The sequence below is a fragment of the Oncorhynchus mykiss genome, chromosome 16 (genome assembly GCF_013265735.2).
Source record: "Oncorhynchus mykiss isolate Arlee chromosome 16, USDA_OmykA_1.1, whole genome shotgun sequence".
In the NCBI taxonomy this organism is placed as follows: Eukaryota; Metazoa; Chordata; class Actinopteri; order Salmoniformes; family Salmonidae; genus Oncorhynchus; species Oncorhynchus mykiss.
The window spans coordinates 53,320,562-53,348,057 of NC_048580.1; the positions used below are offsets into that span (position 1 = coordinate 53,320,562).

Here is a 27,496-nt window from a genome sequence, read left to right on the forward strand (position 1 = left end):
CACATGATCAACAAGTGTTGCCCTAATCTCATCATAGATGGCTCTCCTTCCTTCTCTTCTTTGCCCTCGTCATCTTCTTCCTCTTCCTCCTACTCCTCTTGCTCTCTGTCCATTGTTCAAAACAGGTAATCTGACCTTTGACCTATTTATAGGCCTATACTACAGTAAAGCAGTGAATGGTAAGTGATCAGTTAAGCTATTAGTGTTTGCACATGTGAGGAGTGTGTGTGTGACCTGGTGAATAATTGTAGCATTTTGATTGGTTGGGTTTGGAAAAGGAAAGCAAGTCACTTCCTGTTAGATATTTGTGTTTTAGGTAAAGAATTGGGTGTAGTGTTTTGAAAAAAGTGTTTTATGCAATTGACAACTGAGTCAAAGGCTGAGAAATAGCTTATGGGTTTGGATATTTGGTGTGTAGTTTTGCACTTTGAGTGAGAGTTTTAAAAAATCGTGTGACATGAAAAGATTTTGTGTGTAAGCAGTTGGAAAAAACTGTAAACAGCCATCACTAACATTGAGTGGCTGCTGCCAACATACTGACTCAAATCTCTAGCCACTTTAATTATTACAAATTTGATGTAATAAACATATCACTAGTCACTTTAAACAATGCCACTTTATATAATGTTTACGTACCCTATATTACTCATCTCATATGTATATACTGTACTCTATACAATCTACTGCATCTTGCCTATGCTGTTCGGCCACCGCTCATCCATATATTTATATGTACTGTGGCAGACCAGGGGGTTGGATCAAAACGTTCACACAGATCAAATCAAATTTATTGATATAGCCCTTCGTACATCAGCTGATATCTCAAAGTGCTCTACAGAAACCCAGCCTAAAACCCCAAACAGCAAGCAATGCAGGTGTAGAAGCACGGTGGCTAGGAAAAACTCCCTAGAAAGGCCAAAACCTAGGAAGAAACTTAGAGAGGAACCAGGCTATGTGGGGTGGCCAGTCTTCTTCTGTCTGTACCGGGTGGAGATTATAACAGAACATGGCCAAGATGTTCATAAATGACCAGCATGGTCGAATAATATTAAGGCAGCAGCAGCACGGCCAGGTGGACTGGGGACAGCAAGGAGTCATCATGTCAGGTAGTCCTGGGGCACGGTCCTAGGGCTCAGGTCCTCCGAGAGAGAGAAAGAAAGAAAAAGAGAATTAGAGAGAGCACATGTGGGGTGGCCACAGATCAGACACGGACAGAGTAGGATTAGCTCAGTTTCAAAGGTGTTTATTAAAAATAATAGTTCATGAGACCCTCTCCGGGATACTGTCTTCTGGGCTCCGGGTCTTGCTGTATCCTGTGAACTCACTCCTGTTACCTCTGTAACCATCCCCAACTATACGGGAGTCCTTTCTTCCCCCAGTCTCCTCCTGTGTGCTGCCCTTGTGGCAGCTTTATGGGACTTGTACAGCTGGTGAGCAATCAACCCTTGATTACTCACCAACTCCCAATCAGCCCCAAATAGTCCTGGCCGCAGAGCCCGTCGAGACCTGGCACGTCCAGCAGATGGAGCCATCGCCTCGTGATGTATACGTCGTCTGTCACCAGGCCTCGACGAGTTTCCCCCTGGTGGCTGACCTGCTGTCCGCCACAGTACATATTCTTATTAATTCCTTTACACTTGTGTGTAAAAGGTAGTTGTTGTGAAATTGTTAGATTATTTGTTAGATATTACCGCATGGTCGAAACTAGAAGCACAAGCATTTCGCTACACTCGCATTAACTTGATAAAAATATGTCAAAATTGTACAGCAAAAATAGTTTTATATGATATTATTTGGATAACTTTCAACTCTCTGTTTAAATGTGTTGAACAGAAAAGACAACCATGAACATGGTTCCCTGGGTGCAGCTTGTTTTTATTGAGCCAAATATCCAGCTATACAATACCTCGTAAAAAGGGGAAAAACTGAATATAGCAGTCTTGGCACATTGTTTTTACATAAAAGAAAGCTAAAAATCTACACCCCCAACCACTAGGCACAACACACAGATTTTATCTTTGTTATACAGTAAATTTGTACAGCTCACTAATAAATGATTTGTTTTAAAAAATGATATATGTCCCCACTCTATAATTGACAAGTTAGAGCTTACATGGGATTTTCTTTTGTTCTGGTTATACAACTACAATTATTTATATTTTATGTTATTTACAGGAAGTGTTCAATACTAAAGCAAAGTCAATTGCCTAGTAACTTGTGTGTACACGAACACACAAGAGAAAGAGAGAGAGAGGGACACAATTGCATGCATGCATGGGCACACACAGCTTGAAACAAGTAGGGAAATTATGATACATTGTATTGATCAAAGACAAGGATAAAATCAGTAAATTCCTAAATGTTTTGCCTCAGATGATTGAAAGACTACAGTAGCTATACTTCTGAAAATCAGAGGACACACTACAAATCCCCATTTGTCATAACAAAGCAGTTACCCTCTAAAATACATAGGTTCAAGTGGAGTGTATGTAACATTTGCTAGTAAAAGTATATATTCACATTTGCTGATATCATTGTCCTACTTACTAATGTTGATACTTAGTCTTCGGTGCATAGATTAGAACATACCGTAAAAGGTTTTATTGCTCAATATTTAATTTGTTAAGGTTACCCTGTGAACACCCCATTGTATTATTATAAACTCAGCAAAAAACTTTTTTTTTCAGTACCCTGTCTTTCAAAGATAATTCATAAAATCTTGTAAAGGGTTTAAAACACTGTTCCCATGCTTGTTCAATGAACCATAAACAATTAATGAACATGCACCTGTGGAACGGTCATTAAGACACTAACAGCTTACAGACGGTAGGCAATTAAGGTCAGTTATGAAAGCTTAGGACACTAAAGAGGCCTTTCTACTGACTCTGAAAAACACCAAAAGAAAGATGCCCAGGGTCCCTGCTCATCTGCGTGAATGTGGTTAGGCATGCTGCAAGGAGGCATGAGGACTGCAGATGAGGCCAGGGCAATAAATGTCCATACTGTGAGATGCCTAAGACAGCGCTACAGGGAGACAGGATGGACAGCTAGTCGTCCTCGCAGTGGCAGACGTCGTGTAACAATGCCTGCACAGGATCTGTACATCCGAACATCAGACCTACGGGACAAATACAGGATGGCAACAACTGTCCGAGTTACACCAGGAACGCACAATCCCTTCATCAGTGCTCAGACTGTCCGCAATAGGCTGAGAGAGGCTGGACTGAGGGTTTGTAGGCCTGTTGTAAGGCAGGTCCTCACCAGACATCACCGGCAACAACGTCGCCTACGGGCACAAACCAACCGTCGCTGGACCAGACAGGACTGGCAAAAAGTTATCTTCACTGAAAAGTCGCGGTTTTGTCTCACCAGGGGCGATGGTCGGATTTGCATTTATTGTCAAAGGAATGAGCGCTACACCGAGGCCTGTACTATGGAGAGGGATTGATTTGGAGGTGGAGGGTCCATCATGGTCTGGGGCGGTGTGTCACAGCATCATCGGACTGAGCTTGTTGTCATTGCAGGCAATCTCAACGCTGTGCATTACAGGGAAGACATCCTCCTCCCTCATGTGGTACCCTTCCTGCAGGCTCATCCTGACATGACCCTCCAGCATGACAATGTCACCAGCCATACTGCTCGTTCTGTCGGTGATTTTCTGCAATACAGGAATGTCAGTGTTCTGCCATGGCCAGCGAAGAGCACCGATCTCAATCCCATTGAGCACGTCTGGGACCTGTTGGATCTGAGGGTGAGGGCTAGGGCCATTCCCCACAGAAATGTCTTGGAACTTCCAGGTTCCTTAGTGGAAGAGTGGGGTAACATCTCACAGCAAAAACTGGCAAATCTGCTGCAGTCCATGAGGAGGAGATACACTGCAGTACTTAATGCAGCTGGTGGCCACACCAGATACTGACTGGTCCTTTTGACACCCCCTTTGTTCATGGACACATTCCATTTCTGTTAGTCACATGTCTGTGGAACTTGTTCAGTTTGTCTCAGTTGTTGAATCTTATGTTCATACAAATATTTACATATGTTAAGTTTGCTGAATATAAATGCAATTGACAGTGAGAGGACGTTTCTTTTTTTGCTGAGTTTATATTGGGGTGGTGAACACAAATGCATATTCCAAAAGTAACATTGAGGATCAACGACAGCTACAATTCGTTAAACAGATCAAAGGGCAGATACAGAAATATTAGAAATATAGTTCAATAATACACTTGATAGGCCTGGTTAGTTGACATTATCTAATTATGCAATATAATTTACAAGTTTCTATTTTATATACTGTAAATCAATTGTGTTGAGAGAAAAACAGATTCAATCATTTTAAAATGTGATCTAGTTCAACAATTTGACAAGACCATGGTAAACTGTTGGGCAAAAAAAGCTGGGTAAACTGTGTTTACTTGTGTTTACCCTCCACTACACCACTGTTGCTAGTATTAAGATACAATATAACACTTCACCTAATAAAGAAAATAATTGAGGGATATATAATTAAACTTCCATGATTAGGATTGGCTTCATAATTAATTAATTTCTCATGGCGTAAATAGAATGCTTTAGCAAAGATTGTTCATATTGCTCCTCAGTAACAGAAGAGCAAAGACACAAATAAGTCAAATATTGACATGCATTTTACAATATCTCGGCTTGGTCTTGGCTTTTGTCAATTAAATTGGTCTAGGGTCTTTGTTTTTATTGTCAGAGTTTGCTGAAGTAAATTGTGGATGAACAGTTGGAATTGAGAATGTGTCTCACTAACTGCATAGTCTGTGGTGATATTAAGGATTGGATAAGTGGAATGGAAAGCATGGTTTAATTCAGTGTTTCACTTTGTTATCTTAATAGCAACCAAGTCAGCCCCTTTAAGCTGCAGGAAGAGACCAAAAGAGGATAAAGAGCTATTTTCCCATTCAGGCTGATGAGGATTTAAACCAACAAGATAATGAAGATGTCTCATAAACACCCTTTTATAACAGCTGGCTCTGGTCTACTTATTCCCCTCTCCCCCGTTTGCACCACCCGATCGGAGATGAAAGAATTTGCCTGTGAGATGTCTCGCTTTCTCTTCCGTATCTGATATGGATATCTGCCAATATTACACAAGGGTCAACAAGGAGAGCCTCTACTTCCTGTGAATACTATAGAGATGTATAGAGATCGCTACTTGGAAATAACCATTTTTTGCATGGACATTGCCATTGAGGTCTTCCACCATTTTAAAGTAGTCAGCTGGGTGGGGAAGGCCAATGGGAGAATCTCAATTGCATACGCCTCGCGTTCTCTCTCCTCTCTTCCTTCTCAAAACCCATTGGATGAAAAAGCCAGAGGTCCCTCGCCTCTGACCTCTTCCAATGGATTTTGAAAAGGAGACGAGAGGACGCGAGGACAATGCAATTGAGATTCTCTCAATGATCAGAGCATTGTCTTCAAATTGTTTTGCCTAGTTTGTAACGGGCTTTTAAGCTATATCACAGCCATCTAGTTGACATAATAAATGAATGACACCCCAGATTTGTTTCAAGACTACAGCACTGCAGGTGGTGGTAAATCACAATAGCATTACACTTTTTTTTAAACATCAAAAGAAGAAAATGTACTACTTTAAAATGGAGTTGGCCTCAATGGTGCTGCCCATGCTGCCACAGACACCATAATGAAACATACAACATTGCGATCTCTACACATCTCTATTGTGAATTTGCAGTCTCTCATCGCGCCCTCCTGGAACCCCATGCATACTGCAGTCATCAGTTTACCACAGGTGGGACACTGAAGGCCTATAGGAGTGGCACTCGTCCCTAAACTAGAAATGCCCAGGCGTATGTTGCCCACCCAGTCTATCAGTAGTATTGAAGGAGGTTGGGGGTGTTGTCGGAGATCTTAAAGTTGAGAGTCGGCTCCCCCAAGGCTGTTCATCTCATCAGGAGCATACTTTTCCCCTGACTGTCCGGCCTCATGGCGGAAGCCGGCTGAGATCTCGTCAAACGACCGTCCCTTGGTTTCGGGCACCTTGAAATAAGTGAAGATGAAGAAGCCCAGCAGTAGCACAGTGAAGATGATGAAGACGTAGGGGCCACACAGTTGCTACAGAAAAGACAGAAAGTAACATTATTTTCACATTTTTCCATTCATAAATTGGACTTCAACTTCAATTTGAAATTGAAAATGGAAGTCATCAGGGCTATTATAAACTACAGTTATATAATATATACTGTACTATCAATGTACATTGAGTAAACCAAACATTAGGAATCCCTTCCTAATATTGAGTTGCACCCCCCACCCCCTTTAGCCCTCAGAACAGCCTCAATTCGACGGGACATGGACTCTAAAAAGTGTTGAAAGCCTTCCACAGCGATGCTGGCTCATGTTGACTCCAATGTTTCCCACAGTTGTGTCAAGTTGACTGAATGTCTTTTAGGTGGTGGACCATTCTTGATACACACAGGAAACTGTTGATCGTGAAAAATCCAGAAGCGTTGCAGTTCTTGACACAGACAGATGTGATTGGCACCTACTACCTCCTACCATACCCCGTTCAAAGGCACTTACATTTGTCTTGCCCATTCACCCTCTGAATGGCACACATACGCAATCAATGTCACAATTGTCTCAAGGCTTAAAAATCCATATTTAACCTGTCTCCCCTTCATCTACACTAATTGAAGGGGATTTAACAAGTAACATCAATAAAGGATCATAGCTTTTACCTGGATTCGCCTGGTCAGTCTATGTCATGGAAAAGCAGGTGTTCTTAATCTTTTGTATACTCTGTGTATATTTAAGTAAAAAGGCCAGAGGGGGTGTGGTATATTTAAGCAATAAGGCACAAGGGGGTGTGGTATATGGCTAATATACCACGGCTAAGAGCTGTTCTTAGGCACGACGCTATGTCATACCACAAACCAAGGTGCATTATTGCTATTTTAAACTGGTTACCAACATAAATAGAATAGGAAACAACTATTTTTGTCTCATAACTGTGGTATATTGTTGGATATACACACGGCTGATATGCTGTTTCAACCAATCAGCACCCAGGACACAAACTACACGGTTTGTAATAATTGATATACCGGTACATATGTAATAGAGCCATCAAGGCAATAACCCAAAAATCTGAGTTTTTTTTCTGTCTCCTTACCTCAACGTATTGGAAGGTCATGCCCACTATGAAGTTAGCCGACCAGTTGGAGAATCCAGCAACGGCAAAGGCAGAGGGCCGAGGACCTTGGCTGAAGAGCTCAGCCACAATGAACCAGGGGATGGGGCCCGGGCCGATCTCAAAGAAGGCCACAAAGCTAAAGATGGCTACGATGCTGACGTAGGACATCCATGGCAGCTGGTCCTGAGGAAAAACACAGGGGAACATCAGTGGAGGAGGCTGGCTGAGGTAGTCGTCTACATAAAACACGATATACGCAAATCCAGTGATTTTTTAAAATGTTTATTGTGCCATTATACATACCAGTAGTGCCATAGCGATTGTCATCAGGACAGCTGAGAATGCCATCCCCAGCAACCCAGTGAGGTGAAGGGATCTTCGCCCAGCACGCTCCACGACGAATAGCTAAATAAAGAGAGAGAGGAAGAAGAGAAGAATGGTGGTGTTTGTGGGGGTTGGGAAGTGGATTCATTTATGTCATAATATATCATAATGGAAACAATAATCATATTTGATCAATTCCATTCCCACCCAAAAAATCGTAATACTCATTGTTGAGATGATCATATGATCACTGGGACTGGGCTCCTGTTTATGGATGTTGTACAGTGTTTCAGACTTACAGACACAACAGTGAAGGCTGTATTGACCACTCCGGCACCAATCGTAGCATAGACTGGCTGAGAGACTCCCGCCTTCTCAAAGATCCTGGTGGAGTAGTAGAAAACCTGCACAAAAATGTCATAATTGATTGAACCATATAGTTTGAAGTGTGTGTGTGTGCCCGAGTTAGCATGTGTGTATTTGCAAGTCAGTGTGTGTCTCCCAGAGTGTCCCACACTCACAGCGTTGATGCCAGACAACTGCTGGGAGAGCTGGAGCATGACGGCGATGAAGATGGGCTGGCGGTAGAGTGGCGAGCGGAACAGCTCCAGGATGGTCACCTTCTTCTCCTTCATCATCTGCCTGGCCTCCTCCTTCATCTCCTGCATGTCGGCGCCCACCTCCTCAGTGCCTCGCAGCTTCTCCAGCACTGCAGGGAAATAGACAACTCAGCTCCATTCCCTCCTGGAGAGCTACTCGAGGTGAAGCCCTTTGTTACAGTCTTAATCTAACACACCAGATTCTATTAATAAGCTTCTGGTCAGGACCTTGATAAGTTCAATGGTGTGTTAGAGCAGGGCTGCAACAAAAGCCAGCGCACCCAAGAGCTCTCCTGCTTTTCGTGGGAATAGGGGTGTAGGACAGGGGTACTCAACTGTTACCCTACGAGGTCTGGAGCCTGCTGGTTTTCTGTTTTACCTGATAATTAATTACACACACCTGGTGTCCCAGGTCTAAATCAGTCCCTGAATAAAAGGGGAACAATGAAAAAATGCAGTGGAACTGGCTTTGAGGTCCAGAGTTGAGTTTGAGGGGTGTAGGAGTAGCTGGTCAGAGGCTTACCTTCTCTGGCCTTGAGCTCCTCGTTGCGGTTGATTAGGAGGAAGCGGGGGCTCTCGGGGCAGAAGGGTAACAGGATACACTGCAGCATGGCTGGGATGAATGTGAAGCCCAGTAGGAAGGGCCACAGAGTGGAGTTCCCCATGATCGACTCGATCCCAAACACCTGTAAGAAACAATATTTAACTACACTAATTATGCTGTCAATGAAAGATAAACTACCATGGAAATACACTGTGGTAAGGTTGTGAGGTTACTTGAGTACCGTATGTTGGTGGACATTTGTCCAGATGATTGTGCTGTATCACTAGCTTTAAAAAAAAAGTCACCCGACGGACAGTGCCTACCTGTGCCATGAGGATGCCAAGGACGATGCCCAGCTGGTGCAGAGTGCCCAGCGCCCCGCGGAGCGAGGTGGGAGCAATCTCTCCCACGTACATGGGCACGAAGCCAGTGGACAGGCCGGAGTAGAGCCCCACAATGAAGCGCCCGATAATCAGCATCTCCCACGACGCCGCCAGCTTGGAGAAGCCCATGAACCCGGCGGAGATGAACGCCAGCACGTTGGCAATAAGCATCGAGTTTCTCCTGCAAATCATTCACAGAGGTCGTCTTCACTTCCTAAAGGCACAACAACGCTATACTGTTGTTGAGGTGCACAGGACAGCACAACAACACTATACTGTTGTTGAGGTGCACAGGACAGCACAACAACACTGTACTGTTGTTGAGGTGCACAGGACAGCACAACAACACTATACTGTTGTTGAGGTGCACAGGACAGCACAACAACACTATACTGTTGTTGAGGTGCACAGGACAGCACAACAAACCGAAATGACCCATGATTACCACCAGCGGCGACGCGTCAATCATGGCAGGTGGGAACCCCACCTGTTTAGCTAATATATATATATATATATTTTTTTTTTGCCTGTTTTTGTTTTTTGTTGCCTGTTTATATATATTTTTTGTTGCCTGTTTAGCATATTATTTTGCCATTAATACGTGTCACATATCAGTTTGCAAACAATGTAAAACAAATTATCATAATTGAGTTAATAAAGACGCATACAAACATTTTTTGCAGATGATTCAGCCTAGCTCAGTGCTTTTGGTGGTGGTGAGACAGTTCTCTAGTTGCGCCGTGATTGGCTCAATGTTCTGTCACTCATGAGGACACAACGTCACCGCAAAATCTATGGGTAGAGCTAGAAAATACAAGCCTCCTGGGTGCTGCCATAGACTTACATTAGAAGTGCCAATCCAAGAAGGCTCAAGATCATTGCCCACAGTTAAAATGATATCAAATCACGTTATATCTACAGTAGCCTTGATTGGACTGATCATGTCAACATCATACTTTAAAAATCTTGGCTAGCATTCATCATCATGAATCAAGTCGACAATCTACTGGCAAATCTTTTTCAATCCTTGTCATATGAAGAGAAATTATAGATAAAGCGTATAGGTGCTCATCGGCCATTGGACAATAAACATTACACAAGTTGGAAATCGCAAATTCAAGAATAAGTGCTAAGGCGCCACTGCCGGCAGTGACCATTGGTCCAGTGTCATCCGGGTTAGGGGAGGGTTTTGCAGGCCGGGATGTCTGTCTCATCGCGCTCTAGCGACTCCTTGTGGCATGCCGAGCTACTGCAAGCTGACCTCGGTTGTCAGGTCGATTGTTTCCTCCGACACATTGGTGTGGCTGGCTTCCGGGTTAAGCAAGCAGTGTGTCAAGAAGCAGTGCAGCTTGGCTCTTGACCTTCGCCAAGTCGGTAGGGGAGTTGCAGCGATGAGAGAAGATTGTAACTACCAATTGGATATCACGAATAAAGGAGTAACGCCATGGGCCAGAAAAGTTTGAAAACGTTTGCCATGCTGTCAATCCAGCATCAGTTCTGTCGCATTCAAATCAACTGGAAACTCAGAAACGGGACATCTCAGACTTCAGTTCAATACAACTGGGAACCAGCTCCGACTGGGAAAAGACCTAAAATAACGGTTAACCAACTCGGAATTTTGGACCGCTTTTCTAGAGCCCACAAAAAGGACTGCCGCGCCACCTTCCTGTTCAACTGAGCACAGCACAACAAAGTGAGTCCAAAAATGTATTGTATGCTGCTGCATGAATGATGTAATATGCCAGGGACATATGTATACTGTAGCCAAGAAAGTAATACTAAACGTATGTTGTGTAGTAAGCTGTTAGCCCATGTGCCTCACCCTAATCATTTTATCCATTTCCTCCCTCATAACAGCCTACTGTTCTGACTTGATGGTGCACATGTAGCCTATAGCCTGTTTTAGAGAAATGTCATCATCGAATATTAAATGCCTCATTTATCCTACGGTTCTGACTTGTACAGGGACAACACTGTTAGAATGGCCCATGTTCTGGATTCTGTCGCTGTACATTTCAAAATGCTGAACAAATAGTTAGTTATATTGACTACGTCCGTCCTAGCTCCCTCATTAATGTCTTAATCGAAATGATGGATTGCCTCTTATCCGCTCGTCATCGCCTTCTGCCAGTTTATACGTCTCAATTGTCAGTAGAAACCACATTTCTTTAAGCACGGCAGACATGTCAGCTATGTTTTTTTAAAAGGCAGTAAATGAGGCTGAATTAACTGTTTCTCTGCCAGACAAGGCTCCGCCGATAGCCAGGTGTAGCAGTGGTAAGGTGTTGGGACAGCTTTATGGCCCTAAAAGTTTGTGGGCACCGTTTGTCATTGTTATTGTGCAATTGTCACGACGTCCACCGAAGTCGGCTCCTCTCCTTGTTCGGCGATCGACGTCACCGGCATTCTAGCCATCGCCGTTCCATTGGTTTTGTCTCGTTCCATTACACACCTGGTGTTCATTCCATAATTACTGCATGTATTTAGTCCTCATGTCTTTGTGTAATTGTTTGTTTGTGATGTGGATTATTGTCGGGCGCTTTACTTTTGCCATGTTCCGTGTTTTTGGCACGTTATTGTTTTTATGTGCTGTATTTTGTGGAACGGAATTAAAGTGCACCTGTTCACTACACTCTGCTCTCCTACACCTGACTTCGCCTCCCGTACACACCCTTGACAGTAATTCATGTATTGTTTAGTGTTGTGTAGAGGGCTTTGTTGGCATGCATCACATTTTTTGTTGTTGTTGAGTTTGCCCCACCAAGATTGACATGCTAAAAATCGCCTTTTAATATGAATACCAGCCTAAAATACATTAACACTGCAGTTTTTCTTATACATCAGAGAGGAAGAAACGCGCCAATACTAGCTGAGAGAAATTGAAAAGAGAGGTAGGGGAACAGGAGAACGTTTTTAGGACGAATTCCTCGTATACAGTCCTTGAGAAGATCAAAGTTAAAATATGAATACAATACCATCCTTTCGAAACGTGTGGGCTCTTTACTTGCTAGAACGCAACAAAGTTATTTTGAACTGGGTGACAAACCACAAATGATTAGCAAGACAGCTAAGGCATGTACAAGCATCTAGAGCTATTCACAAAATAAAAGACAAGGGTAAAATAGTAACAGATCCGCAGGATATTAATAAATGCTTTGCACAGTTTTACTCAGAGCTATACCAATCAAACTGCGATGCTACTGATCCACAAAGTATGGAACGCTTTCTCGCTGAATGTGAACTTCCTAAACTAGACAGGGGGGCAGCTGCTGCACTCGATGCAGGGATAACTTTAGAGGAAATTAACACAGCGATAGCACCATTTCCAAACAGCAAGGCCCCTGGGCCCGATGGATATGTAATAGAATTCTATAAGGAGTACTGCGCCAGTCTATCTCCACTTATGTTGCGAATGTTTAAACACTCCAAAGAAAATGCTGAACTCCCGCAAACACTATATGAGGCTACAATAGCACTGATCTTGAAGAAATATAGAGATTCCATGGAGATGTGTCTTATCGCCCCGTGTCGTTACTCCCCATAGAAAACAAGGTGTTGACAAAGATATTGGCAAACCGATTGAAAACATATATTTCCGACATCATACACCCTGACCAGACAGGTTTTTATCCCGGGCCGACATATATACTACAATTTGAGACGCCTTTTCAACTTAATGTATCACGATCATAAGGTTGAGGCAGTGGTAATAGCTCTTGATGCAGAGAAGGTTGAGGCAGTGGTAATAGCTCTTGATGCAGAGAAGGTTGAGGCAGTGGTAATAGCTCTTGATGCAGAGAAGGTTGAGGCAGTGGTAATAGCTCTTGATGCAGAGAAGGTTGAGGCAGTGGTAATAGCTCTTGATGCAGAGAAGGTTGAGGCAGTGGTAATAGCTCTTGATGCAGAGAAGGTTGAGGCAGTGGTAATAGCTCTTGATGCAGAGAAGGTTGAGGCAGTGGTAATAGCTCTTGATGCAGAGAAGGTTGAGGCAGTGGTAATAGCTCTTGATGCAGAGAAGGTTGAGGCAGTGGTAATAGCTCTTGATGCAGAGAAGGTTGAGGCAGTGGTAATAGCTCTTGATGCAGAGAAGGCGTTTGATCGGATTGAGTGGAAGTATATGATGTCGGTTCTGGAGCACTTCGGGTTTGGAAAGGAATTTATTAATTGGATAAGAATTATTTATGCACACCCAATGGCGTCCGTGGTAACCAATCAAGAAATGTCGCAGTCATTCCGCTTGTTCAAGGGGTGCCGACAGAGGTGCCCTATTTCGCCTGCTCTCTTCGCTATAGCCATGGAACCCCTTGCTACTCGCATTCGGGCATGTGCCGATATAGCTTCTGTTAAAATAAAGGACACACAGCACAAAATGTCCCTATATGCAGACGATGTTCTTTTGTTTTTGTCCAAGCCTAAAACTTCTATTCCACCCTTACTTAACTTGATAAACACATTTGGCCCCTTCTCTGGCTACAAGATAAACTGGCAAAAAAGTGAGTTGATGCCGATATCACGGCCTGTGGATATGCAATTTCTGCAATCTACCCCGTTTAGAACAGTGATGGACAAGTTCACAAGCCTTGGCATTGTAGTGACAAGAGACCTTGATCAGCTATTGAAAGCGAATTGGGACATGAAAATATATCAGCTTAAACAAAATATAGATTTTTGGAAAACTCTGCCTATCTCCTTGGTTGGCCGTATAAACGCTATTAAAATGGTTGTCCTACCCAGGTTTCTTTACCTCTTCCAATGTCTACCCAATTTCATACCACAAAGCTATTTTAAGAAGTTGGATTCAATAGTAACTCCGTTTTTATGGGATAACAAGGCAGCCAGAATTTCAAAGAAGCATTTATGCAAGAACAAAATAGGCTTTGGCCTTCCTCACTTTATACTGTATTATTGGGCTGCTAATCTGAACAGTGTGTCTTTCTGGAGGGAAAGTTCACCTGCGATGAGACAGAAGGATATGCCTGCATGGCTTTTGATTGAGCAGGCCTCCTGTCAACGTTCCTCACTCCCTGCACTTGTTAATAGCCCATCATATGTGAAAAAAATCCACTTATGACTCCAACCCAGTCATTTGTCATACGCTTAGGATCTGGAAACAGATTAGGTATTTTCTTAACATACCCACTGTATACATTGACAGCCCGATTTGCCTGAATCATGCTTTCCACCCCGCATTGGATGATGTGGTGTTTTCACAGTGGAGGGAGAAGGGGCTCACAACATTTGTTAATCTATACATAGATGGTCAGTTAGCTTCATTTCAACAATTACAGGGAAAGTTCAACATGCCAACAACACATTTTTTCAGATACCTCCAAATCAGGAATTTCATAAGGACACATATCCCACAGTACGGCATGAAGCCAAATAGTCCTACATTAGATAGCTTAATCCTTGTCAAACCCCATTCAAAAGGGTCAGTCTCTAGACTGTATGATGTGCTACAGGCCCATAGAGGTATCCACAGACACCATTAAAAGGGCTTGGGAACAAGAAATTGGGTCAGAAATCTCAGATGAGGACTGGGTAGAAGCTCTCAGGAATATAAACCACAGTTCAGTGAATGCCAGACACAACCTTGTACAGTTTAAGGTGATACACAGGTTACATTACTCAAAAGTGAAACTGCATAAAATATTCCCGGACACCTCACCACTGTGTGAGAGGTGCAAGCAGGACGAGGGGACGTTGACCCACATATTCTGTCCCAAGTTACATGTTTACTGGGCTCTCATTTTTGATTACTTATCTAGAGCCTTTGATAGATGTCATGTACTGTCATGTTGTGTCTTGTTTCTGTCCTTTCCCTTCACCCTGTCTCCCTCTGCTGGTCGTTGTTAGGTTACCTTTTCTCCCCCTCTTTCCCCCAGCTGTGCCTTGTCTCCTCCTAACTACCTCGTCACCCCTTTTCCCACCTGTTCCCTTTTTCCCTCTGATTAGTCCTCTATATCTCTCTCTGTTTCTGCTCCTGTCTTTGTCGGATTCTTGTTTGTGTTGTTCATGCCTGAACCAGACTATCGTCATGTTTGCTGCAACCTTGTCCTGTCCTGTCGGAACCTGCCGGTCCATCTGAGCCTACGTTTTGTTTTGTTATTAAAGAAGCTCTGTTTACGTTAATTCGCTTTTGGGTCCTCATTCACGCACCGTAACAGAAGAATCCGACCAAGAATGGACCCAGCGACTTCGGATCCTCTCCACTCAGCCGTCGAGATCCAGGGAGCGATGCTAGGCAGACACAAGCAGGAATTGTCTGCTGCTCGACATGCCGTTGAGACCCTGGCCACCCAAGTCTCCAACCTCACAGAACAGGTTCACCATCTCCGCCTCGATCCACCGGCCACTTCCAGGGCTTTCGAATCTCCGGAGCCCAGAATCAATAACCCGCCGTGTTACTCTGGGGAGCCCACTGAATGCCGCTCGTTCCTCACCCAGTGTGATATTGTGTTTTCTCTCCAGCCCAACACTTACTCCAGGAGCACTGCTCGTGTCGCCTACGTCATATCTCTCCTTACTGGACGGGCTCGTGAGTGGGGCACGGCAATCTGGGAGGCAAGGGCTGAGTGTACTAACCAGTATCAGGACTTTAAGGAGGAGATGATACGGGTTTTTGATCGATCTGTTTTTGGGGAGGAGGCTTCCAGGGCCCTGTCTTCCCTATGTCAGGGTAATCGATCCATAACAGACTACTCTATTGAGTTTCGCACTCTTGCTGCCTCCAGTGGCTGGAACGAGCCGGCTTTGCTCGCTCGTTTTCTGGAGGGTCTCCGCGCAGATGTAAAGGATGAGATTCTCTCCCGGGAGGTTCCTTCCAGCGTGGATTCCTTGATTGAACTCGCTATTCGCATTGAGCGACGGGTTGATCTTCGTCACCGAGCTCGTGGAAAGGAGCTCGCGTTCTCCGTTGCCCCCCTCTCCGCATCACTACCATCTTCCTCTGCCGGCTCGGGTGCTGAGCCTATGCAGCTGGGAGGTATCCGCATCTCGACTAAGGAGAGGGAACGGAGAATCACCAACCGCCTCTGTCTCTATTGCGGTTCTGCTGGTCATTTTGTCACTTCATGTCCAGTAAAAGCCAGAGCTCATCAGTAAGCGGAGGGCTACTGGTGAGCGCTACTACTCCTGTCTCTCCTTCAAGATCCTGCACTACCTTGTCGGTCCATCTACGCTGGACCGGTTCGTCAGCTTCCTGCAGTGCCTTAATAGACTCTGGGGCGGAGGGCTGTTTTATGGACGAGACCTGGGCTCGGGAACATGACATTCCTCTCAGACAGTTAAGGGAGTCCACGGCCTTGTTCGCCCTGGATGGTAGTCCTCTCCCCAGGATTCAGCGTGAGACGCTACCTTTAACCCTCACTGTTTCTGGTAATCATAGCGAAACCATTTCTTTTTTAATTTTTCGTTCACCTTTTACACCTGTTGTTTTGGGCCATCCCTGGCTAGTTTGTCATAATCCTTCCATTAATTGGTCTAGTAATTCTATCCTCTCCTGGAACGTCTCTTGTCATGTGAAATGTTTAATGTCTGCTATCCCTCCTGTTTCCTCTGTCTCTTCTTCACAGGAGGAGCCTGGTGATTTGACAGGGGTGCCGGAGGAATATCACGATCTGCGCACGGTGTTCAGTCGGTCCAGGGCCACCTCTCTTCCTCCACACCGGTCGTATGATTGTAGTATTGATCTCCTTCCGGGAACCACTCCCCCCCGGGGTAGACTATACTCTCTGTCGGCTCCCGAACGTAAGGCTCTCGAAGATTATTTGTCTGTAGCTCTTGCCGCCGGTACCATAGTCCCCTCCTCCTCTCCCGCCGGAGCGGGGTTTTTTTTTTGTTAAGAAGAAGGACGGGTCCCTGCGCCCCTGCATAGATTATCGAGGGCTGAATGACATAACAGTGAAGAATCGTTATCCGCTTCCTCTTATGTCTTCAGCCTTCGAGATCCTGCAGGGAGCCAGGTTTTTCACTAAGTTGGACCTTCGTAACGCTTACCATCTCGTGCGCATCAGGGAGGGGGACGAGTGGAAGACGGCGTTTAACACTCCGTTAGGGCACTTTGAATACCGGGTTCTTCCTTTCGGCCTCGCTAACGCTCCAGCTGTCTTTCAGGCATTAGTCAATGATGTCCTGAGAGACATGCTGAACATCTTTGTTTTCGTTTACCTTGACGATATCCTGATTTTTTCACCGTCACTCCAGATTCATGTTCAGCACGTTCGACGTGTCCTCCAGCGCCTTTTAGAGAATTGTCTTTTTGTGAAGGCTGAGAAGTGCTCTTTTCATGCCTCCTCCGTCACATTTCTCGGTTCTGTTATTTCCGCTGAAGGCATTAAGATGGATCCCGCTAAGGTCCAAGCTGTCATTGATTGGCCCGTCCCTAAGTCACGCGTCGAGTTGCAGCGCTTTCTCGGCTTCGCAAACTTCTATCGTCGTTTCATCCGTAATTTCGGTCAGGTGGCAGCCCCTCTCACAGCCCTTACTTCTGTCAAGACGTGCTTTAAGTGGTCCGTTTCCGCCCAGGGAGCTTTTGATCTCCTCAAGAATCGTTTTACATCCGCACCTATCCTTGTTACACCTGACGTCTCTAGACAGTTCATTGTCGAGGTTGACGCGTCAGAGGTGGGCGTGGGAGCCATTCTTTCTCAGCGCTCCTTCTCTGACGACAAGGTCCACCCTTGCGCGTATTTTTCTCATCGCCTGTCGCCGTCGGAACGTAACTATGATGTGGGAAACCGCGAACTGCTCGCCATCCGCTTAGCCCTAGGCGAATGGCGACAGTGGTTGGAGGGGGCGACCGTTCCTTTTGTCGTTTGGACTGACCATAGGAACCTTGAGTACATCCGTTCTGCCAAACGACTTAATGCGCGTCAGGCGCGCTGGGCGCTGTTTTTCGCTCGTTTCGAGTTCGTGATTTCTTATCGTCCGGGCTCTAAGAACACCAAGCCTGATGCTTTATCTCGTCTCTTCAGTTCTTCAGTAGCCTCCACTGACCCCGAGGGGATTCTCCCTGAGGGGCGTGTTGTCGGGTTGACTGTCTGGGGAATTGAGAGGCAGGTAAAGCAAGCACTCACTCAAACTCCGTCGCCGCGCGCTTGTCCCAGGAACCTTCTTTTCGTTCCCGTTCCTACTCGTCTGGCCGTTCTTCAGTGGGCTCACTCTGCCAAGTTAGCCGGCCACCCTGGCGTTCGGGGTACGCTTGCTTCCATTCGCCAGCGCTTTTGGTGGCCCACCCGGGAGCATGACACGCGTCGCTTCGTGGCTGCTTGTTCGGTCTGCGCGCAGACTAAGTCCGGTAACTCTCCTCCTGCCGGCCGTCTCAGGCCGCTTCCCATTCCCTCTCGACCGTGGTCTCACATCGCCTTAGATTTTGTCACCGGACTGCCTTCGTCAGCGGGGAAGACTGTTATTCTTACGGTTGTCGACAGGTTCTCTAAGGCGGCTCATTTTATTCCCCTTGCTAAGCTTCCTTCTGCTAAAGAGACGGCACAAATCATCATCGAGAATGTTTTCAGAATTCATGGCCTTCCGTCAGACGTCGTTTCGGACAGAGGTCCGCAATTCACGTCTCAATTTTGGAGGGAGTTTTGCCGTTTGATTGGGGCTTCCGTCAGTCTCTCTTCCGGCTTTCACCCCCAGTCTAACGGTCAAGCAGAACGGGCCAATCAGACTATTGGTCGCATCTTACGCAGTCTTTCTTTTCGCAACCCTGCGTCTTGGTCAGAACAGCTCCCCTGGGCAGAATACGCCCACAACTCGCTTCCTTCGTCTGCGACCGGGCTATCTCCTTTTCAGAGTAGCCTCGGGTACCAGCCTCCGCTGTTCTCATCTCAGTTCGCCGAGTCCAGCGTCCCCTCCGCTCAGGCTTTTGTCCAACGTTGCGAGCGCACCTGGAAGAGGGTCAGGTCTGCACTTTGCCGTTATAGGGCGCAGACTGTGAGGGCTGCTAATAAGCGTAGAACTAAGAGTCCTAGATATTGTCGCGGTCAGAGAGTTTGGCTCTCCACTCAGAACCTTCCCCTTAAGACCACTTCTCGCAAGTTGACCCCGCGGTTCATTGGTCCGTTCCGTATTTCTCGGATCATTAATCCTGTCGCAGTTCGACTTCTTCTTCCGCGATATCTTCGTCGCGTCCACCCGGTCTTCCATGTCGCCTGTGTCAAGCCCGTTCTTCGCGCCCCCGCTCGTCTTCCCCCCCCCCCCCCATCCTTGTCGAGGGCGCACCCATCTACAGGGTCCGTAGGATTTTGGACATGCGTCCTCGGGGCCGTGTAGAGTACCTAGTACCTAGTAGATTGGGAGGGGTACGGTCCTGAGGAGAGGAGTTGGGTTCCCTCTCGGGACGTGCTGGACCGTGCGCTGATCGATGATTTCCTCCGTTGCCGCCAGGTTTCCTCCTCGAGTGCGCCAGGAGGCGCTCGGTGAGTGGGGGGGTACTGTCATGTACTGTCATGTTGTGTCTTGTTTCTGTCCTTTCCCTTCACCCTGTCTCCCTCTGCTGGTCGTTGTTAGGTTACCTTTTCTCCCCCTCTTTCCCCCAGCTGTGCCTTGTCTCCTCCTAACTACCTCGTCACCCCTTTTCCCACCTGTTCCCTTTTTCCCTCTGATTAGTCCTCTATATCTCTCTCTGTTTCTGCTCCTGTCTTTGTCGGATTCTTGTTTGTGTTGTTCATGCCTGAACCAGACTATCGTCATGTTTGCTGCAACCTTGTCCTGTCCTGTCGGAACCTGCCGGTCCATCTGAGCCTACGTTTTGTTTTGTTATTAAAGAAGCTCTGTTTACGTTAATTCGCTTTTGGGTCCTCATTCACGCACCGTAACAATAGAGTTCTAGCCCCAGACCCATTGACCGCTCTGTTTGGTACAGTTGATGGGAATAACCACGAAGGGAAAGCTGTCTCTCTTTGTACTCTATTAGCCAAAAGGCTCATATTGCAATTTTGGAAACTTGAGACTGTACCTACTTTTGAAATGTGGTTATGGGATTTAGGGAATGTAATACATATGGAAAAGAGTCGATACAATACCTCCAATAGAAGTTCAATGTTTTACAAGATATGGCAGCCGATACTGGATAAATGGTCTAGTCCCGCTTCATAACTGGGTTGACGATCTGCTGCTACTCTGTGCTGTACTCCACTCAATATTTATTTTTGGCTTAACTACACTGCTTGTAATGACTATATGCTGTCTTCCTATACATGTACCACCTAATAGGATTTTGTTTTATTTTGTGTATGTGTGAGTTAAGTTTTGTTTTGTCTTCTAAATTGGCCAACCCATTCAACAGTACAATGAATGTCATTGTTAGTATTGCTGTCTTTTTTATTTGATTTTTTATTGTAAAATAATAAACATATTATAAAAAAAAATTAAAAACACTGCAGTTTTACCTGCCCAGGCGGTTGACAAAGAGGCCCACGGAGAAGGAGCCGAAAATGCCCCCGACAGAGAAGATGGCCACGGATATGGACCACAGGGTGGTTAGGGAAGTAGTAGGGATGGGCTCAGAGTACCTGCTGTTCCACGTGTCATTCAGGAAGCCTTCGATGATCTACGGTACAATACAACATAACACATGAAGAATATACATAAACTATAGTCATCATTGAAGGTTGATGGAGACGTGAAATAATATAATGATCATACATACAGTCACAATTCACTTTATAGTAAATTACCAACCATACAGTGAAATTATAGGTATTACCCAGAACTAAAATCTTGCATAATTGAGTCAGATGCTTGTTTAAATTCTAGGGGCAGATGTGTTATAAAAGATACTAGAACGAGGAGCAGGAGTAGGGTGGTCGCTCCACCCCCCTCTCTTTGCAAGTATGTGTCAAATGTCCCCTCCCCTTCCGAAATTGGAACAATGCGAACATCTGCGAAATCGTGATTTGTCCAAATGATCGTGACAAAACATTGGAGCATGTTTCAACCAAAATAGTTAATTTAATCTTTTTTTTTCACCCAACTTTGAACTTAAATCTAATGACATGGTAACATTTTTCGTTAAGTGGGTTAAGATGTTCCTAGAAGTCACACGGAAGGACATGTCAAAATGCTGAATGAGATTTATAGAAAGGCACTTCATTTAATATAACAGGCTTTTAACCTGTTGAATCTATGGGGGCGCTATTTCATTATTGGATAAAAAAACGTGCCCGTTTTATGCGCAATATTTTGTCACGAAAAGATGCTCGACTATGCATATAATTGACAGCTTTGGAAAGAAAACAGTCTAACGTTTCCAAAACTGCAAATATATTATCTGTGAGTGCCACAGAACTCATGCTACAGGCGAAACCAAGATGAAACTTCAAACAGGAAATTAGCTGAATTTCTGAAGCTCTGTTTTCCAATGTCTCCTTATATGGCTGTGAATGCACCAGGAACGAGCCTGCGCTTTCTGTCGTTTCTTCAAGATGTCTGCAGCATTGTGACGTATTTGTAGGCATATCACTGGAAGATTGGCCATAAGAGACTACATTTTCCAGGGGTCCGCCCGGTGTCCTTTGTCTAAATTGGTGCGTAATCTTCAGTTGCGGGCATTTTCTCCTGGGATTCAGGACAGAAAGCACACTTCCACGAACGATATATTATTGAAGAGATATGTGAAAAACACCTTGAGGATTGGTTCTAAACAACGTTTGCCATGTTTCAGTCGATATTATGGAGTTAATTTGGAAAAAAGTTTGGCGTTTTGATGACTGGATTTTCATTTTTTTTTGGTAGCCAAACGTGACGCACCAAACGGAGCGAATTCTCCTAAACAAATAATCTTTCAGGAAAAACTGAACATTTGCTATCTAACAGAGTCCTCATTGAAAACATCTGAAGTTCTTCAAAGGTAAATGATTTTATTTGAATGCTTTTCTGGTTTTTGTGAAAATGTTGCCTGCTGAATGCTAACGCTAACGCTAAATGCTACGCTAGCTAGCTACTGTTACACAAATGATTGTTTTCCTATGGTTGAGAAGCATATTTTGAAAATCTGAGATGACAGTGTTGTTAACAAAAGGCTAAGCTTGAGAGCTAGCATATTTATTTCATTTCATTTGCGATTTTCATGAATAGTTAACGTTGCGTTATGGTAATGAGCTTGAGGCTGTTTTCACGATCCCGGATCCGGCATGGCTAGACGCTAGAGGTTAAAATGCTCTATTGGTGCAATGTCAACTTAAAAAAATCAGAGGGATGCAAAAGACATTCGTTTCATTGGACAACTCAGTTACACTCCTCTAGCCTCCCCTTAAATCCTATGAATTTGACAATAATCCTTGTTATCTCTGCCAGGTGTAATGGACACACCACAAGTGAATTGATCACAATGGTAAACCTTTCCCAAACTTCCCAGTTGAAGCCTTCCTGGAATAAGATGGAAATAAGACTCCTCCAACTGGGATTTCAGGAAAATTCTTATTTACAGAGCAGGTATCAGAGAAACCTTGAGGAACTTTCTTAAGAAGCTGCTGGCTTGAAGTACATACAGTACCAGAGTCTCTCCAGTATATCTGCCAGACTGTCACTTAGCCAAGTGTTAAATTCAGTAGAAGGACTGCATCTCACCAGCGAGTCTCACCACGTCAGTCAAAGATCCTACATGTATGTGATGTATCACCTTCGATTGACCTGGCAGGGCTCCTGCTGGAGAGATGGGATGCAATCTGTCGGAACATGCATTACGGCACCTTTGGGTAGGAGATCTATGAGCGCCATGCATCTCTGAGGAACATCTTAACCTGCTGAGCTAGTCAGAGGTATCAAGAAAGAATAGGAACAATACTGTTTTCGCATTCAATGGATTTGGACAGGCTTCTAAGGGTCACAAACATAGAATATGCATAACATTTTTTAACTTGATTCTCTATACAGGGCCTCTATGGCTCTGTCCAAAAATAGTGCACCATATAGGGATTAGGGTGCCATTTGAAACTCTTTTTCACTCACCTTTTGGGGAGCATTGATGACCCCTGTGTTGTAGCCAAACTGCAGCGAGCCAATCACAGCTGTTCCCACTGCCATCATCAGCTGGAGCGTCAACCCCTGTGGGCACAGAGCAAAAACAAACATCTCTTCAGTTTAACAAAGAATAGCTAAAGTGCTCCATCTGCCTTCAGAACACATGCATTAAAGCATTAGCCTACAAGTAATTGTTGTTGATTTTTACTATCTTTGAGAGAGGGTATATTTAGCCTAATCTGATTTTTATTTAAGAAGTCTTGGACTTGGATGAGATGACAGGTGAATTGGGACTAAGACTTAATAAATGTGCACGAGAAATTGGAGACCTGACTTGGACTCTGTGTTAACATACTTACAAGTGATAGTGACTCTACAGTAACACTTGGCTGACACAGGTGGTCCGTTCAGTGTAATCCCCTTAGGAACAGTTGATGACAAATGTTCTAGCAATGTCTAATGTTGGAACAATACATCTGAAGACTGTAAACTGTTCAAAGAGTATCCGCTTTATTAAAAGTATTAATTAATCTGGACACCTGTCATATCCTTGAGCTTCGCAGGTGCACCACCATTGTGACACTATGGTAAGCACTGGCTGAGAATGGTGGTCCATTCAGTATAATCCACTTAAGGAATGATGAACATCAGAACCAAGGCAAGCAAACAGGACAGCTTGCTTACACAGGCCACACTGTGCCAAGCCACACGCGAACACTTAAACTTACGTAAGAAACACACCTAAGTGCGTAGGCTCTTCTTAGTGAGTGACACCCCCTCCAAGATGTGAAATAGTTGCAGTCACACTAATGTCTATAGAAGTTTCCCTCAAACGCACATCGACATGAATCTCTGTCTAAGCATTTCGCCTTATGTAATTCACAGAATATACAAACCATCAGACTCTGCTTTAGGTATCAGGATCCAGTTGAGACTTTGGTCCCACAGACAAATTTAACCATCCAGTTCAACAGCAATATACACTGAGTGTACAAAGCATTAGGAACAACTGCTTTTTCCATGACAGACTGACCAAGTGAATCCAGGTTTTTCACGCTCAACAGTTTCCTGTGTGTATCAAGAATGGTCCACCACCCAAAGGACATCCAGCCAACATGACACAACTGTGGGAAGCATTGTAGTCAACATGGCCCAGCACCCCCTGGGTCTCGACCCCACCCTGTGCAACTGGGTACTGGACTTCCTGAAGGGTTGCCCCCAGGTGGTGAGGGTAGGTAACAACATCTCCACCCCGCTGATCTTCAACACTGGGGCCCCACAAGGGTGCGTTCTGAGCCCTCTCCTGTACTCCCTGTTCACCCACGACTGTGTGGCCACGCACGCCTCCAACTCAATCATCAAGTTTGCGGACGACACTACAGTCGCAGGCTTGATTACCAACAACGGCGAGACGGCCTACAAGGAAGAGGTGAGGGCCCTCGGAGTGTGGCGTCAGGAAAATAACCTCACACTCAACGTCAACAAAACAAAGGAGATGATTGTGGACTTCAGGAAACAGCAGAGGGAGCAGCCCCCTATCCACATCGACGGGACAGTAGTGGAGAGGGTAGAAAGTTAAGTTCCTCGGCGTACACATCACGGACAAACTGAATTGGTCCACCCACACAGACAGCGTGGTGAAGAAGGCGCAGCTGCGCCTCTTCAACCTCAGGAGGCTGAAGAAATTTGGCGTGTCCCCAAAAGCACAAACTTTTACAGATGCACAATCAAGAGCATCCTGTCAGGCTGTATCACCACCTGGTACGGCAACTGCTCCGCCCACAACCGTAAGGCTCTCCAGAGGGTAGTGAGGCCTGCACAACGCATCACCGGAGGCAAACTACCCGCCCTCCAGGACACCTACACCACCCGATGTCACAGGAAGGCCATAAAGATCATCAAGGACAACAACCACCCTAGCCACTGCCTGTTCATCCCACTATCATCCAGAAGGAGAGGTCAGTACAGGTGCATCAAAGCAGGGGCCGAGAGACTGAAAAACAGCTTCTATCTCAAGGCCATCAGACTGTTAAACAGCCACCACTAACATTGAGTGGCTGCTGCCAACATACTGACTCAAATCTCTAGCCACTTTAATAATGGAAAATTGATGTAAAAAATGTATCACTAGCCACTTTAAACAATGCCACTTAATATGTTTACATATCCTACATTACTCATCTCATATCTATATACTGTACTCGATACCATCTACTGCATCTAGCCTATGCCGTTCTGTACCATCACTCATTTATACATCTTTATGTACATATTCTTTATCCCTTTACACTTGTGTGTATAAGGTAGTTGTTGTGGAATTGTTAGGTTAGATTACTTGTTGGTTATTACTGCATTGTCGGAACTAGAAGCACAAGCATTTCGCTACATTCGCATTAACATCTGCTAACCATGTGTGTGTGACAAATAAAATTTGATGTGTGGGGGGGGGCCTTTGCCGGAAAGGTAAACATCAGACCCTTTGCTATGGGACTCGAAATTGAGCACAAGTGCATCCTGTTTACAGTGCATATCAGAGCAAAAAAACAAGCCATGAGGTCGAAGGAAATGTCCGTAGAGCTCCGAGACAGGATTGTGTCGAGGCACAGATCTGGGGAAGGGTACAAAACCATTTCTGCAGCATTGAAGGTCCAAGAACAGTGCCCTCCATCATTCTTAAATGGAAGAATACTCTTCCTAGAGCTGGCTGCCCAGTCAAAATAAGGAAACCTTGCACCATCCCTAAGGTGAAGCACTGTGGCAGCATCATGCTGTGGGAATGTTTTTCAGCGGCAGGGACTGGGAGACTAGTCAGGATCGAAGGAAAGATTAACGGAGAAAAGCACAGAGATCCTTGAAGAAAACCTGCTCCAGAGGCCTCAGGACCTCAGACCGGGGCAACTTAGGACAACTTCGGGACAAGTCTCTGAATGTCCTTGAGTGGTCCAGTCAGAGCCCAGACTTGAACATCTCTGGAGAGACCTGAAAATAGCTGAGCAGCGACACTCCCAATCCAACCTGACAGAGCTTGAGAGGCTCTGCAGAGAAGAAACGGGAGAAACTCCCCAAAAACAGGTGTCCCAAGTTTGTAGCGTCATACCTAAGACTCGAGGCTGTAATCTTTGCCAAAGGTGCTGAAACAAGTACTGAGTAAAGAGTCTGAAATTAAATTATTTGCAAAATGTCTAAAAAAAAACGTTTTCTTTCTCATTATGGGGTATTGTTTGTAGATTGAGTTTTTATTCATTTTTAATCCATTTTAGAATAAGGCTGTAACGTAACAAAGGGTGGAGAAAGTCAAAGGGTCTGAATACTTTCCGAATGTACCGAATAAGGATGATGAAGTGGCTTAATATTTGTAGGAATATTACAATTTGTTTACTGCCATACAGGACAGGGTTCCCCAAAGACATTCATTCATCTGGTGATTATAACATATAAAGCGTTTATCTAACTAGGATTATGCCTATAATTTCTCAGGGTGAGCAATAAGTAATAAAATAACATGATTTGTTTCAAATGTTGTCAGTCAGAAGAGATACATGCACCATTGACATAGGACGGCAACACGCACACATATAGTCGGAGGTTTACATACACCTTAGCCAAATACATTTAAACTCAGTTTTTCACAATCCCTGACATTTAATCCAAGTAAAAATTCCCTGTCTTAGGCCAGTTAAAATAAAGTGTTGATCCTAAGAATGTGAAATGTCATAATAATTAATTTGGGTCAAACGTTTCAGGTAGCCTTCCACAAGCTTCCCACAATAAATTGGGTGAATTTTGGCCCATTCCTCCTGACAGAGCTGGTGTAACGGAGTCAGGTTTGTAGGCCTCCTTGCTGCACACGCTTTTTCAGTTCTGCCCACAAGTGTTCTATAGGATTGAGGTCAGGGCTTTGTGATGGCCACTCCAATACCTTGACTTTGACTTAAGCCATTTTGCCACAACTTTGGAAGTATGCTTGGGGTCATTGTCTATTTGGAAGACCCATTTGAGACCAAGATTTAAATTCCTGACTGATGCCTTGATGCTGCTTCAATATAACCACATAATTTTCCGTCCTCCTGATGCCATCTATGTTGTGAAGTGCATCAGTCCCTCCTGCAGCAAAGCACCCCCACAACATGATGCTGCCACCCCCATGCTTCACAGTTGGGAAGGTGTTCTTCGGCTTGCAAGCCTCCCCCTTTTTCCTCCAAACATAACGATTGTCATTATGGCCAAACAGTTCTATTTTTGTTTCATCAGACCAGAGGACATTTCTCCAAAAAGTGTGATCTTTGTCCCCATGTGCAGTTGCAAACCGTAGTCTGGCTTTTTTTAATGGCGGTTTTGGAGCAGTGGCTTCTTCCTTGCTGAGCGGCCTTTCAGATTGTCGATATAGGACTCGTTTTACTGTGGATATAGATACTTTTGTACCGGTTTCCTCCAGCATCTTCACAAGGTCCTTTGCTGTTGTTCTGGGATTGATTTGCACTTTCACACCAAAGTACAT

The 27,496-nt window shown here is 44.8% G+C and overlaps 1 protein-coding gene across 4 annotated transcripts in view; it reads right to left on the reverse strand.

Moving 5' to 3' along the window:
- Nucleotides 1–3,762: 3,762 nt before the first annotated feature.
- Nucleotides 3,763–27,496, reverse strand: part of LOC110492286 (solute carrier family 2, facilitated glucose transporter member 1-like) — a 52,669-nt gene continuing 28,935 nt past the window's right edge. For 2 of the 4 annotated variants that reach the window (XM_021566483.2, XM_021566481.2), the window contains 9 exons: nt 22,987–23,082; nt 20,427–20,587; nt 8,971–9,211; nt 8,627–8,789; nt 8,026–8,213; nt 7,804–7,908; nt 7,484–7,585; nt 7,160–7,363; nt 5,896–6,099 (listed from right to left, as the gene is read on the reverse strand). In XM_021566483.2, the coding sequence (XP_021422158.1) occupies nt 5,896–6,099; nt 7,160–7,363; nt 7,484–7,585; nt 7,804–7,908; nt 8,026–8,213; nt 8,627–8,789; nt 8,971–9,211; nt 20,427–20,587; nt 22,987–23,064 (1,446 nt within the window). In that variant the 5' untranslated portion in view covers nt 23,065–23,082. Of the gene's footprint in view, nt 6,100–7,159; nt 7,364–7,483; nt 7,586–7,803; nt 7,909–8,025; nt 8,214–8,626; nt 8,790–8,970; nt 9,212–20,426; nt 20,588–22,605; nt 22,681–22,986; nt 23,083–27,496 lie in introns of all 4 variants that reach the window. The other 2 variants (XM_036947246.1, XM_021566480.2) reach the window with 2 other exon arrangements.